General features: G+C 47.4%; 1 protein-coding gene across 1 annotated transcript in view; it reads left to right on the top strand.

Moving 5' to 3' along the window:
- Bcorl1 (BCL6 corepressor like 1) overlaps window positions 1–13894 on the top strand; it is a 67568-nt gene that overhangs the window by 26018 nt on the left and 27656 nt on the right. Inside the window, exons 5-8 of the mRNA XM_028762811.1 lie at window positions 48–3329; window positions 8660–8828; window positions 9917–9997; window positions 12119–12505. Coding sequence (XP_028618644.1) covers window positions 48–3329; window positions 8660–8828; window positions 9917–9997; window positions 12119–12505 — 3919 coding nt within the window. The remainder of the gene's footprint in view (window positions 1–47; window positions 3330–8659; window positions 8829–9916; window positions 9998–12118; window positions 12506–13894) is intronic.

Genomic DNA, 13894 nt, shown 5'->3' with positions numbered 1-13894 from the left:
AGTTCCAGGGACTTTGCTGAGATGGGCATGCTATTCTTCCATTGCAGGTGGAGCTCACGGCAGTTGGAAGTGGCAGCAATGCCCGGGGGACAAACCCAGATGGCAGTACCACAGAAAAACTTGGGCACAGGTCAGAAGATCAGCCTGATGATCCTCAGCCAAAAATGGACTACGTTGGGAATACAGCAGAGGCTGAGGGCCTCCTGGTGCCACTGAGCAGCCCAGGAGACGGGCTTAAGCTGCCCACTGTTGACAGCACTGAGGCCAGCCACAGCAGGGCCAACTGCTCCTGGACTCCCCTAAGCACCCAAATGAGCAAACAGGTTGACTGCTCGCCAGCTGGGGTAAAGGCTTTGGACTCCCGGCACAGTGTTGGGGAGAAGAACACTTTCATTTTGGCAACTCTGGGAACTGGAGTCCCTGTGGAGGGTACCCTGCCTTTAGTTACCACTAACTTCAGTCAGCTGCCGGCACCTATCTGCCCTCCTACCCCTGGGTCGGCTTCTGGGACCCCCTCAGTTCCCGATCCATTCCAAGTTCCCCTCTCTGTCCCGGCCCCAGTGCCCCACTCAGGACTAGTTCCAGTCCAAGTTGCCACATCGGCCTCAGCTCCTTCCCCTCCCTTAGCACCAGTTCCCGCTCTCGCCCCAGCAGCACCCTCGGTGCCTACTCTCATCTCTGACTCAAACCCTCTCTCCGTGTCAGCCTCTGTCTTGGTGCCTGTGCCAGTGTCTGCTCCCCACTCAGTCCCTGTGCCCTTGTCGACTCCTGCTCCTACCCCTCTCACAGTCTCTGTGTCTGCACCTCCCTTGGCTCTGATCCAGGCTCCCGTGCCTCCTTCGGCTCCCACTTTGGTCCTTGCTTCTGTCCCAACTCCGGTTCTAGCTCCCATGCCAGCATCCACACCTCCAGCAGCTCCTGCCCCTCCATCTGTACCAATGCCCACTCCGACCCCATCCTCTGGCCCACCCTCTACCCCTACCCTTATTCCTGCCTTTGCTCCTACACCGGTGCCTGCGCCCACCCCAGCCCCAATCTTTACTCCAGCCCCCACGCCCATGCCAGCTGCCACACCAACTGCCATCCCCACCTCGGCACCCATTCCAGCCTCCTTCAGTTTGAGTCGAGTGTGCTTTCCTGCAGCTCAGGCACCAGCTATGCAAAAAGTCCCCCTGTCTTTTCAACCAGGGACAGTGCTGACCCCTAACCAGCCGCTGGTGTACATCCCACCTCCGAGCTGTGGCCAGCCACTCAGTGTGGCTACACTGCCAACCACTCTGGGAGTCTCTTCCACGCTCACACTCCCGGTCCTGCCATCTTACCTGCAGGACAGGTGTCTCCCGGGTGTGTTGACCTCTCCAGAGCTCCGCTCTTATCCATATGCATTTTCTGTGGCCCGGCCTTTGGCTTCAGATTCAAAGTTGGTCTCTTTAGAGGTGAACAGGCTCTCCTGTACTTCCCCGTCTAGCAGTACTAACAGCCAGCCTGCTCCTGATGGGGTCCCTGGACCTTTGGCAGATACCTCCCTCACCACTGCTTCTGCCAAGGTGCTTCCAACTTCTCAGCCTTTGCTGCCAGCCCCTAGTGGGAGCTCAGTCCCACCACACCCCTCCAAGATGCCAGGTGGCACTGATCAACAAACAGAAGGGACTTCTGTCACCTTCTCTCCTCTCAAGTCACCTCCACAGCTGGAGCGAGAGATGGCCTCTCCACCTGAGTGCAGTGAGATGCCTCTTGACCTCTCTTCCAAGTCCAACCGCCAGAAGCTTCCATTGCCGAACCAGCGTAAAACACCTCCCATGCCTGTGTTGACCCCTGTGCACACCAGCAGCAAGGCCCTCCTTTCCACAGTCCTGTCTAGGTCTCAGCGCACAACCCAGGCTGCCGGCAGCAGCGTTACTTCCTGCCTAGGCTCCACCTCCTCACCTTTCGTTATCTTTCCTGAGATGGTGAGGAATGGAGACCCAAGCACCTGGGTAAAAAACTCAACTGCTCTGATCAGTACCATTCCTGGCACATATGTGGGAGTGGCCAACCCAGTGCCTGCATCCCTGCTGCTGAACAAGGACCCTAACCTGGGCCTTAACCGAGATCCCCGCCATCTCCCCAAGCAGGAGCCCATCTCCATCATTGATCAAGGAGAGCCTAAAAGCACTGGTGCCACTTGTGGCAAGAAAAGCAGCCAGGCTGGTGCTGAGGGACAGCTAAGCACAGTCAAATCCCGTTATACCCCAGCCCGCATTGCCCCTGGGCTACCAGGGTGCCAAACCAAGGAACTGTCTTTATGGAAACCTACAGGGCTGACAAATATGTACCCACGGTGTTCCATCAACGGGAAGCCCACTAGCACCCAGGTTCTGCCTGTTGGTTGGTCACCATACCACCAGGCGTCTCTGCTTTCTATTGGCATTTCTAGTGCCGGGCAACTAACCCCCAGTCAGGGGGTGCCTATCAGGCCCACCAGCATTGTTTCTGAGTTTTCTGGTGTGTCATCTCTTGGTTCCAGTGAAGCTGTTCATGGACTTCCTGAGGGGCAGCCACGGCCTGGGGGCCCCTTTGCTCCAGAGCAGGATGCTGTCACAAAGAACAAAACGTGCCGAATTGCTGCCAAGCCTTATGAAGAACAAGTCAATCCTGTCCTCTTGACTCTCAGCCCTCAGTCGGGGACCCTGGCACTGTCTGTTCAGCCTAGCAGTGGGGACATTGGAGTAAATCAGGGATCTGAGGAATCTGAGAGCCACCTCTGCTCTGATAGTACTCCTAAGATGGAAGGCCCCCAGGCAGCCTGTGGCCTGAAGCTGACAGCAGACACAAAGCCTAAAAACCAAGTGCTGGCTACCTATATGTCCCACGAGCTCGTCCTGGCCAACCCCCAGAACTTGTGCAAGATGCCTGAGCTGCCTTTGCTACCTCATGACAGCCACTCTAAGGAACTCATTTTAGATGTGGTTCCCAGCAGCGAGAGGGGCCCCAGCACAGACCTTTCACAGCTTGGAAGTCAGGTGGATCTGGGGCGGGTGAAAATGGAGAAAGCAGATGGCGATGTGGTCTTCAATTTAGCCAACTGCTTCCGGGCTGATGGTCTTCCAGCAGTTCCCCAGAGAGGCCAGGCTGAAGCCCGGGCTAAAGCTGGACAAGCTCGAGTGAAGCGGGAAAGCGTTGGGGTCTTTACTTGCAAGAACAGTTGGCAGCCAGATGAAGAGACAGAAGCTCCGCCCCCCAAGAAGGTCAGGTGTAACAAAGAAAAGGAAATTGAGGAAGAACCACAGCAGCAGCTGCCACCAGAGCCACATGATCAGCCCGTGGTCCGGAGTCCCTTGGGGCCCAAGGTGAGTGCCAGTGTATGGCTTAGAATTCCTGATGGTCTCCTTCACTTGGGTCTCTACTGGATTTGACCCCACCCCTTCTCATACACTGCTCTGAGCAGCTTAGCTGTGGGAACAGAGCTGATGAATGGGAGGCCTTCCCTTTTTAACTCATGCTCTCTGTATGTGATATTTTCACCTGGAAAGGGCCTAGCTCATTCCATAGGATGTAGGAAATGATTTCATCTTGGGGCCAGGGAAGCCATTGTCCTAGATAAAATTGGAAAGCCTGAGAAGGTATTGGTGAAGGAAATCACTTAATCACAGGCTCTTCCCCAAGGAACAATTCTTCCTGGTTCTTTAAAGATGATGGACCACTGACCTTGGCAGTTTGGGGCCCAGGGAAGAAAGGAAACTTTGATAGGGTCATTTTGGCCCCACTTCTTCATAGCTCTGTGACATTGATTAATGTCTTTTACCCTCAGTTCCTTCATCTCTGCAGTGAGACAAATAATACTTATTTAGAGGGTTGTTGGAAAGATTAAATGAGATGTTGATATGAAATATCTGGAAAGGGCAAATTGATAGGGATAAGAAGTAGCTTGATAGTTGTCTAGGGATAGGGAGGGCTGGAGGGTTTTCATTCAGGGTGATGAAAAAGTTTCTGTACCAGGCAGATGGTGATAGTTACACAATTTTGTGTTTATACTGAAAACAATTGCATTGTACATGTAAGTTAGCAAATTGTTACAGCAGAATTCAGGAAAGCTTTTACAATTAATGAGATGGAATACAAGAGCTTAAAATAGCACTCAGCACGTAATTAAGTGCTCGGTTGATGCTAGTGACTGCTTTTGTTTTTAGTATCACAAACAGAATGGCCCCTGCCCTCATGGAGCTTATGTCTTGTCCTGGTGACTTAATGACAAGTAGGCACAGCCCTTCTAGTATGCGATGGATAGTTCAGTAGGCCAATTGAAAGCTATGGGGGGGGGGGCAGAGAATAAACTTACAGGAGGAGAAGGCAACCAGCGCTTCCAGGTTTTTTCTTTGGAAACCAGATAATCTAAGTGTTTTGTCAGGTCCCATTTTCTTGAGGAACATGTGACTAATAACCAAGCTCAGATGAGGAGTTAATTCCAAACAACCCATTGCTGGGGATGGCCTAGAAGCAGAATAAGCTCCTGTGACTTGCTTGAATTGTTTTTTCAAATTTTTTTATTATGTTCGTGTTTATTTTCCATGCACGTGTATATGTGTGTGGCACATGTATGCTACAGCACCTGTGTGGCAAGCAGGACAATTTTCAGCAGCTCTCTTTCTACTGTGTGGGTACCAAGACTTGACCTCAGATTGTCACATGTAGCAGCAAGCACCTTTAACTGCTAGTCCATCTTGCCTGCCAAAGAATGATGTTTCATTTGATGCTGACTATACTTTATTCTTGTCCCTTGAAATATATTTCAAATATCTCTTAACCCGAACACTGATCTTGGTTTCCCCATCCTCCCAACTTCTCATGTAGTTGGAGTGTGTCATATGTCGTGTATTTTTACTTTCATGGCTGCCCTGGCAGGAGATACAAACAGAAATCTCTTCTAGATGTTCTTTTTTTTTGGGGGGGGGTCTACCTTAGGAAGTAAAAGTTAATGATCTGTACTTGAAAGATGCAGCTAAAAACAATATTTAGAAATAAGTCAGATATGTTCAAATTGATGTGCATTTAGCTTTATTTCTTCTGCCTTAAGATAGTTTTTCTTTAGCTGCACCTGAAGTTCAGATTTTCAGAAGTCATCTCCCATCTCCCTCTTTTTTCCCTACTTCTCTAACACCTTGGTTCATGGGAACTGTCAGTAACTTGCTTGAGCTTAGCCCTCTGCTGAGTGAGCAGAGGTTGGGAATCTGCTGGGGCAGTGGGTGCTCCCCATGCCTGGAGAATTGAGGGTTCTTTTCCCTCAAATATCCCATCAGTAAGATGGCTGCCATCCTGCTTCATAGGAACTAGAAATTGATAACCCTACTGGAAGGTGATGTGGATGTGGTTATGGGAAAAAGAAAAATCAACCTGTGTTGGTCTTTCATCCCACTGACTAAGTATCTGAGAAAACAATGAGAGAGGAATGGTTTGTTTTGGCTCATGGATTCAGAGATGTCAGTCCCTCATAGTGGGGAGAATGTTGTGGAGCAGAACAGCAGCTCATGGCAGCCAAAAGGAAAGGAGGGAGGGAAACAGAATGAATATGAATGAGAATATGAATGAATGCATATCGACAGTACTGAGCTCTCATTTTCCTAGTTTTTGTTTGGGTGTGCTCATGTGCATGGGTGTTTGTGTGTACAAGTACCTGTACAGGCCAGAGGTTAGTCTTGGGTGTGATTCTTCATTAGCTGTCCACTTTGTGTTGTAATACAGTCTTTCTCTGAAACCGGGAGCTCATTAGTTATATTACAGGGATCGACCTAGCTCTGCCTTCCCAGTGCTGGTATCAAAAGCATGCTGCACCACTACACTTGACTTTTTTCTGGTGATGAATCTCAGATCTTCATGGTCCTGTGTCAAGTATTTAACCTACTGAACTACTTCCACCGCCCATCAATTTTCAGATTTCCATCTGGGCCCTTAGCCTACTGTATGATGCTCTATGCCCTTAGGTCAGGTCTTCTGCCATCCTTAGTTAATTCTCTCTACAAAACAAAACAAAACAAAACAAAACAAAACAAAACAAAACACAGATACACCCAGAGTTATGCTGTACTAGGAGCTTGTCAATCCAGCCAAATTGATAAATCAAGATTAACTTCAAGTAGCTTTTTGTTGTTGTTGTTTTGAGACAGGGTTCCTCTGGCTGTTCTAAAACTCTCTCTGTAGACCAGGCTGGCCTCGAACTCACAGAGATCTTCCTGCCTTTGCCTCCCAAGTGTTGGGATTAAAGGCATGAATCATCATGCCTAGCTGACTTCGAGTATGTTTAACTCTTTCTGTCTTCTTTTTTTTCCTTTGGGTGCATAGAACATTTATTGATGGTATTCAAGAGAGTAGGAAGGGCTCCCTAGGCCCCCCCTGTTATTATGGGGTCTGGGATGGAAATTGTGAGGGAGATGCTCAGTGTTGGGGACAGGGACTCCTCAGCAACCGAGGGCCTCTCTCTTGCTCTCAGTGTCCTTGCTGGGTTGGGTGGTCAGGGTTTCTTACTCCTTGGAGGCCATGTAGGCCATGAGATTCACGACCCTGTTGCTGTAGTCGTATTTATTGTCATACCAGGAAATGAACTTTACAAAGTTGTCATTGAGAGCAATGCAAGCCCCAGCATCAAAGGTAGAAGAGTAAGAGTTGCTGTTGAAGTCGCAGGAGACAACCTGGTCCTCACTGTAGCCCAGGATGCCCTTCAGTGGGACCTCAGATGCCTGCTTCACCACCTTCTTGATGCTATCATACTTGGCAGGTTTCTCCAGGTGACATGTCAGATCCACAACGGATACATTGGGGGCAGGAACACGGAAGGCCATGCCAGTGAGCTTCTTGTTCAGCTCTGGGATGACCTTGCCCACAGCCTTGGCAGCACCAGTGGATGCAGGGATGATGTTCTGGGCAGCCCCATGGCCATCACGCCACAGCTTTCCAGAGGGTCTTCTGAGTGGCAGTGATGGCGTGACCCATGATCATGAGCTCTTCCATGATGCCAAAATTGTCATGGATGACCTTGGCCAGAGAGGCTAAGCAGTTGGTGGTGCAGGATGCATTACTGACAATCTTGAGCGAGTTGTCATATTTCTCGTGGTCCACACTTATCACAAATATGGGGGCATCAGCAGAAGAGGCAGAGATGATGACCCTTTTATCCCCACCCTTCAAGTGGGCCCCGGCCTTCTCCATGGTGGTGAAGACGCCAGTGGACTCCACGACATACTCAGCACCAGCATCGGCCCATTTGAAGTTAGTGGGATCTCGCTCCTGGAAGATGGTGATGGGCTTCCCATTGATGACAAGCTTCCCATTCTCAGCCTTGACTGTGCTGTTGAATTTGCCATGGGTGGAGTCATACTGGAACATGTAGACCACATAGTTGAGGTCAATGAAGGGGTCATTGATGGCAACCATCTCCACTTTGCCAAGTGCAGAGCCGAAGGCAGCCCTGGCAACCAGGCACCCAATATAGCCAAATCCATTCACACCAACCATCAGCACTTTGTCTACAGGATGAGGCTGGCATTGCACCATAAGATGCAGCTGTCTCTGGAACAGGGAGAAGCAGAGGGCCTCTTTCTTAAAACATAACTTCACATGCCCCAGGTCTACAGTACTAGAAACACCCACCTTACCATTTCTTGTTTAGTGGCATGGAGAAACTGCAAAGCTTGTGAAAATCTGTGGCTTTGAGGCAGGGTTCCTACAATGTATGTGTAAACTGATAATAGGTGGGAATGGGACTGGACAGGAACAGTAGACAGAGACAACAAATAGGGAAGGAGATCACTGAAAGCTGATAAGAAGATGCCCAGATATGGGGACCAGGAGCACCGGGGCTTAGTTCCAGCTCCATCTTTCTTACTACAGATGTAAATGAGCTACCTTGCAGGGTGTCCTGGTAAGTGGCATCCCTTCAGGTAGTATGTATTCTAGGCTGTGTGTGGCCCAGGAAAAGTCAGTTGACCTCTTATCTGAGTCGCCGTTTCTTCATCTGTTCGGTGAGGTGGTTGTTAGGATAAAGCCAATGATAGAGTAGAAGGTGATACAGAGAGTAAAGCATCCTTTAAATATACCCAGGTTCACTGTGAATGGTGTACCAGACCTGTCCCTGTGCACTGTGTTCATAGGGAGGTGGGAATCGTACCTCCTATGTAGTAATGGTCCTCTTGCTGTAGTTTAGTCCATTTCCTGGTATTAACTGACACATGAAAAAAGTTTTTCTTGACTTGCCTGTTCTCAGAATTTTTATCAATTGTTAGCAATGCTGCTGACAATGAAGTTGTTTGAGCCATGTAGTTACCTAACATACAGAAAAGGCATTTTTGTTTAATGCCTACTTGTGTTTGGGTCTGCAGAGTATGGGGCCCAAGTTTGGACCTTTTAAGAAAAAAACACTGGATGTGTGTTGAGGGGCCATGAATACAGATTCTGTAGACCTCTGATACGGATCACTGAAGGAACCAGCAAGGACACTTGACTAAGTCCAAGGAAGCCTTTATAACTCAGTGTGTCCTATAGTACTGTAACATACACACGCCCAGTTCTAACTCTGGTAGTTCATGTAAATGTGTAAGCAACAGGCATATGATGTGACCCTTTCTAAGAATAGAGAACATTCTTAAGAAGCAAAACTGACCTCAGACCTGACTTGTTCTACTTTACACAGTGCCGGAAGCTGCCTGGAGACCCCCAGGAACCCACCAAGAAAAGCCCCAGAGGGGCTTTAGATTCAGGAAAAGAGCACAATGGAGTCAGGGGAAAGCACAAGCACCGGAAGCCGCCGACAAAGCCTGAGTCCCAGCCTCCAGGAAAACGAGCAGATGGTCATGAGGAAGGTAGGTCCCAAAGGCCATGTGTGACCTTACAGTCTGAACTCCAGAGGGAGCCAGTGGAATTTTGGTGGGGAGAGAATGGCTGAGAGATCGAGTGGCAAATGGATTCTTCTCTGCTGTGGAATAGTGATAGTATTGGACCTCTGAAATTAACAGCCGGAGACGACGGATGTGTTCTGGTCTCATGAATTAGAGTACCCCACATTCTCTAGTCTTAACATTGAACAAGGTAATTTGCAGATGGATAGAGAGCAGTCAGTCCTCCAAAAGAGTTCACCAACCCATTTCCATGAAGTGGGATCTAGGCTCAAAGAAGCAGCAGCTATAGGAATATTTATTCAAAACCAGCAGGATTGGGTTCATTATACTGTGTTCTCTGAGACCTTTTGGTATGTTGGAAAACTCCCATTCTAAAACTAGAAACAAATAGCGACTAGCTAGCTAGCTAGAAAGGTTAAGCAATGTCTCAACCCTTTTTATCAGTTAAGGATACCCAGACTGTTTGGGTTGGGTATAGGGTATACTTGATCTGTGTACTCTACTGTAGATGGTCCCTCAGTGCCTTCATGGGAGATAATCCAGGCCTTCCTGGATTATCTATATAATCCATATAGTAATCCATAGTTCATGATCTTGCTCATTGGATATGACATACCTCTTTTATTTTGCTCTCATATACCTGTTTCTATTTGTCCATCACTTCCAGCCTTACCTTATTAGGTCCATCGAGGTTGCTTTTCTTTGGGATAGGCTGCATACAGCTCAGTTAGAATGAGCACACACCAACCTTTGTGTTATTTAGGTAGAGATTGTACTATGCAGTATGCTGTTAAATTGATTCTGTGCATTGCTTTTCTTGGTATCAGCAAAAAAAATGACCCAGCCCTGAGTTTTGAAAAATCACCATTCCCAAAAAGGGCTGGGTAGTGATAGCAGCGTAAGGAGAGTCAGTTGGGTTAAGGCAGGCTAACTGCAGGCTCGATACAAACCTTTCGGTTTTCTTATTTGAGTATCCCATGTGGGCTTTCTGGTTTATAGATTTCTAATTGTGATATTTCTACTTTCTGCCCTTAAACCACACATTACTCCAGGTTCCTTGGAAAAGAAAGCAAAGAGCAGTTTCCGTGACTTCATCCCTGTGGTTCTGAGCACTCGGACGCGCAGTCAGTCTGGTGAGTAAGACTAAGTAAAGCTAAGACCTTGCTTTGGTACCTTTGAAAACGTACACGTGTGGTTTGAATGATTTTGCCATTAGTATAAGTAGACATTTTATTTCCTTGCGCCAAAATGGCAGGCAGTTTGCAGGGACAACAGAGTCCTGGGTCAGGGCAGAAGGATTGCCTGAAATTTTAGGACAGTTTGTTTAGCTATGTTAGATTAGACATTTAATGTCATCTCTTTGTTAAGAGCCAGTGATGGAAAGAAGAAAGGCCCCTGCCACTCAGGAAATTTGTGTTCTAAAGTTTTGCATCTCATGATCGTTGAGGCCCATCTGAAGTCCTCAGACTTTGAACCTTGAGGCTTTAATCTCATCACCCTATGCAACAGGTGTTATCAAACTTGGAAGGGTCATTGAATTGTATGGGCCAGCACCATTACCTGTGCTCCACAGAACTTGTATTGCTGTGGGTCTAAAGAAGATAGTTGTTTCCAGTTTGTGCTCCTCTCTGCTGGCTCTCTGTTAGAACACAGGAAAGAGATGGTTGCCTGCATTCACCCAGATTCCCATGCAAATTGGAAGGAATAGAGACACATAGTGCAGTGAAAATTCAATGATCTGACATCCCGTTAACTGGCACCTCAGCACATGGCAAGCTCTATGGTAATTGGGACTTATAATGATGGCCTGGAGGCCCCAGGAAGTCCTGAAGTGTCCTCTGAATCATCAAAGAGTGATTGCATTATGGCCAGTCCCATTTTTGTGTTAAACACATTGTGCTCATTGTGCTGTATTTGATTCTTTGGAAATTGGTGATTTCTATGTGATCTCTATGGTGATTCTGTATTAATCAGAATATTAGATTAACTAGAACACTCTGTTCCCTGTCTGGTCCATATAATGCAAAGTTTAGTGGGGTAGTCGTTGTCTTTAAGTACTTGACCAACTTGAAGCTTTTGGTCTAGGGTGGGTTTTCTTTGTTTTTGTTCGGTTGTTTGTTTTGTTTTATCCCCACCCCCCCCAACCACGTTTTCCTTTTGCTGACCTTACTAGGGTCTAGGAATTGCTGAGTTAACAGCTGGGCTTTTGGGAGAAACGTAGTAGTGTTGCTTCTAAGGAAGGTGTGAGATCTCCTGTAGTGTAAAACCAGGCCAATTTAGGATTGTGCTTTTATTGTTAGCAGAGTTATGGGTAAGTGAGGAGAGAGAAAATAACCTCTTGGCAAGGTGACTCAAGAGAATAGGAAAGATGCTGTTTGTCCTGGGGTGATCAAGCTTGTACTTGTCCAGCAGCAAGGAACAGCTGCAGTGGATGGGCAGACAGACTAGAGAGAAAACTCCACCCTTGAACTTCCACAGCTCCGTAGGAGGTAGGATTAGTTTAATGGAAGAGGGCCTGCTGTGTTCCACAGGGACATGGCTAAATCAGATATAGGAAAGTGACTCCTTGCCTCTCCTCTTTGTCACAGACATTCTTCTTTTGTAACAATTCTGCTTGGCCAAGGTAGCTCTCTTGGCCATATTGGTGGGACCAAAGGGTTATTAGGGCCTAAGTTGTCATACCAGGCTTTCTTACTCACTTGTTCCTATTTACCAAGCAGCAGAATACTGTAGCTCTCGCCTGCCCTTTTTGTAATGCTTGGCTCCTGATCAACACTAAGTGAGAGTTCAGTTTGTAAGTGGAATTCAAGTTAACACTGCACCATGGATGAGCAAGGATGGTTCTTAATACTTCATGGTTATATATGGTATTTTGGACTCTATAAAGTACTTACTTAAGAGTGAAAGACTCCATTTGAGCCAGGTGGTGGTGGCGCACACCTTTAATCCCAGCACTTGGGATGCAGAGACAGGCGGATTTCTGAGTTCGAGGCCAGCCTGGTCTACAGAGTGAGTTCCAGAACAGCCAGAACTACACAGAGAAACCCTGTCTCAAAAAACCAAAAAAAAAAAAAAAAAAAGACTCCATTTGAGCCCTCAAAACAGTCCTTCGAGATAAGTATACCCCTAATAGCTGACAGATCCTGATCTTTTGAACTCAGTTCTACAAATTTCTACTCTAGAGACATTGTGTCAATACCATACTTAATCCCTTAAAGAAGTACCCCAATGTCTTCTGTATGTCTCATCCATAGGAAGCATCTGTAGCTCCTTTGCTGGTATGGCAGACAGCGACATGGGAAGCCAGGAGGTCTTCCCTACAGAGGAAGAGGAGGAGGTGGCTCCCACCCCAGCTAAGAGGAGAAAAGTCAGAAAGACCCAAAGGGATACCCAGTACCGCAGTCATCATGCCCAGGACAAGACCCTGCTGAGCCAAGGCCGCAGGCATCTGTGGCGAGCCCGAGAGATGCCCTGGAGGACAGAGGCTGCCCGGCAAATGTGGGACACCAATGAAGAGGAGGAAGATGATGAGGAAGAGGGCCTCATGAAGAGAAAGAAACGGAGACGGCAGAAGAGCCGAAAATACCAGACTGGGGAATACCTGACTGAACAAGAAGAGCAGAGGCAGAAAGGGAGAGCAGGTAAGGCTGGCGCTAGGCTGCTGTCCCTGTGGTGACATCAGCTGGGAAACTTCCAGCATGGTGCCATTCATGCCTCCACATCACCCGCCAGAGGCCTTAGGACTGACAGGAACCTGGTGCTATAGTCTTTAGCTGTCACAAGGGGGGCATGCAGATCCATCTTGAGTATTTGCCTTTGAATCTAGAATGAATGAATTCAAAGTAGCCTACAAACTAGCCTTTTAAAAATGGACATCTGAATCTGTGGTCTAAGCCATGGGGATAGTCTTGGCTTGGGCCAGTGTCATACTAGGGAGTTCCGATTGGCTTGACAGAGTCAAGTCTTTGGAGAATATAGGTTCTCTCTTCTGTGATACTGAGTTTAAAAGTAAGACAAACCAGGTGTGGTGTATTAAGTCTCTCTTCCAAGCAGTCAGGAGGTTGAGGTAAGAGGACAGTGAGTTTGAGGACAGCCTGAGTTACATAGTGAGACCCTGTGTCAAAACAAAGAGGGAGGGCATTGGCTGCCATACCTGGCATGCCTCTAGCCTGCTCACAAACTAAAATGAAATGTAATAATTCTAAAGGCAATGGAAAACCTGAAATATATAAAACTCTGCTTTCTCACTTAAAGCCACAAGGTTTTTGATTTTTTTTAAGAGTTCAAGTTTTGAGGTGACATAGGTGGTCCTGAGCTATGAAAACTTTCTATGGCCATGTCAGATGCTTTAAATATCATCATGTAAGGATAGATGGGCATAAAAAGCTTCTTCATGCTAGTATACTTCATTAAGTTCGGTCCAGGACTGTTCTCATAGTGGATTTCTAATTGAGCAAAAAAGCCCATCTCTGGATTCCATAGCAACACATTTGTCTCTTCTTATTCTCTGACCTCTCCCCTTGAAACAACAATCGATTGTCTCTTACAGTGTATTCACTTTGAGCTGCTGATAAATATGTATAGTTCCCGTATTACCTAAAACAAAACAAGCTCACATTCAATAGGCAGTAGATCCTGGCTATACTATAATGCAAAGAAGGCTTAACCTCATTTCTGACTCTGTTGAAGTGGAGCTGTATATGATACCTGTCCCCACGCTCCAGAGTAATTGAGCTCATTTTCATCAACTGTCTGAACAAGTGGGGCAATTTTCCCCTTCTTTTGCCTGAACTGTAATGGATTGGTCATGAATGAATTGTCAAACCATTGGCCTCTGCCTCTTGTTAGGATGCCGAGAAGCTTTTGTATTACCCAGTCCTCTCTAATGAAGGCTGCTTTCCTAGCTTGGGAGCGTCTCCTAGAGTTATCAGCTCTTTCTTCTTTTTTCATCTATCTTTCTTTCCCTCTCTTCTCTTCCCTTCCCTTCCCTTCCCTTCCCTTCCCTTCCCTCCCCTCCCCTCCCCTCCCCT

Source organism: Grammomys surdaster, unplaced genomic scaffold (assembly GCF_004785775.1).
Source record: "Grammomys surdaster isolate TR1022 unplaced genomic scaffold, NIH_TR_1.0 60, whole genome shotgun sequence".
Lineage (NCBI taxonomy): Eukaryota > Metazoa > Chordata > Mammalia > Rodentia > Muridae > Grammomys > Grammomys surdaster.
Note: the sequence above shows the minus strand (reverse complement) of the source record. Positions and strands in the feature narration are given on the sequence as shown.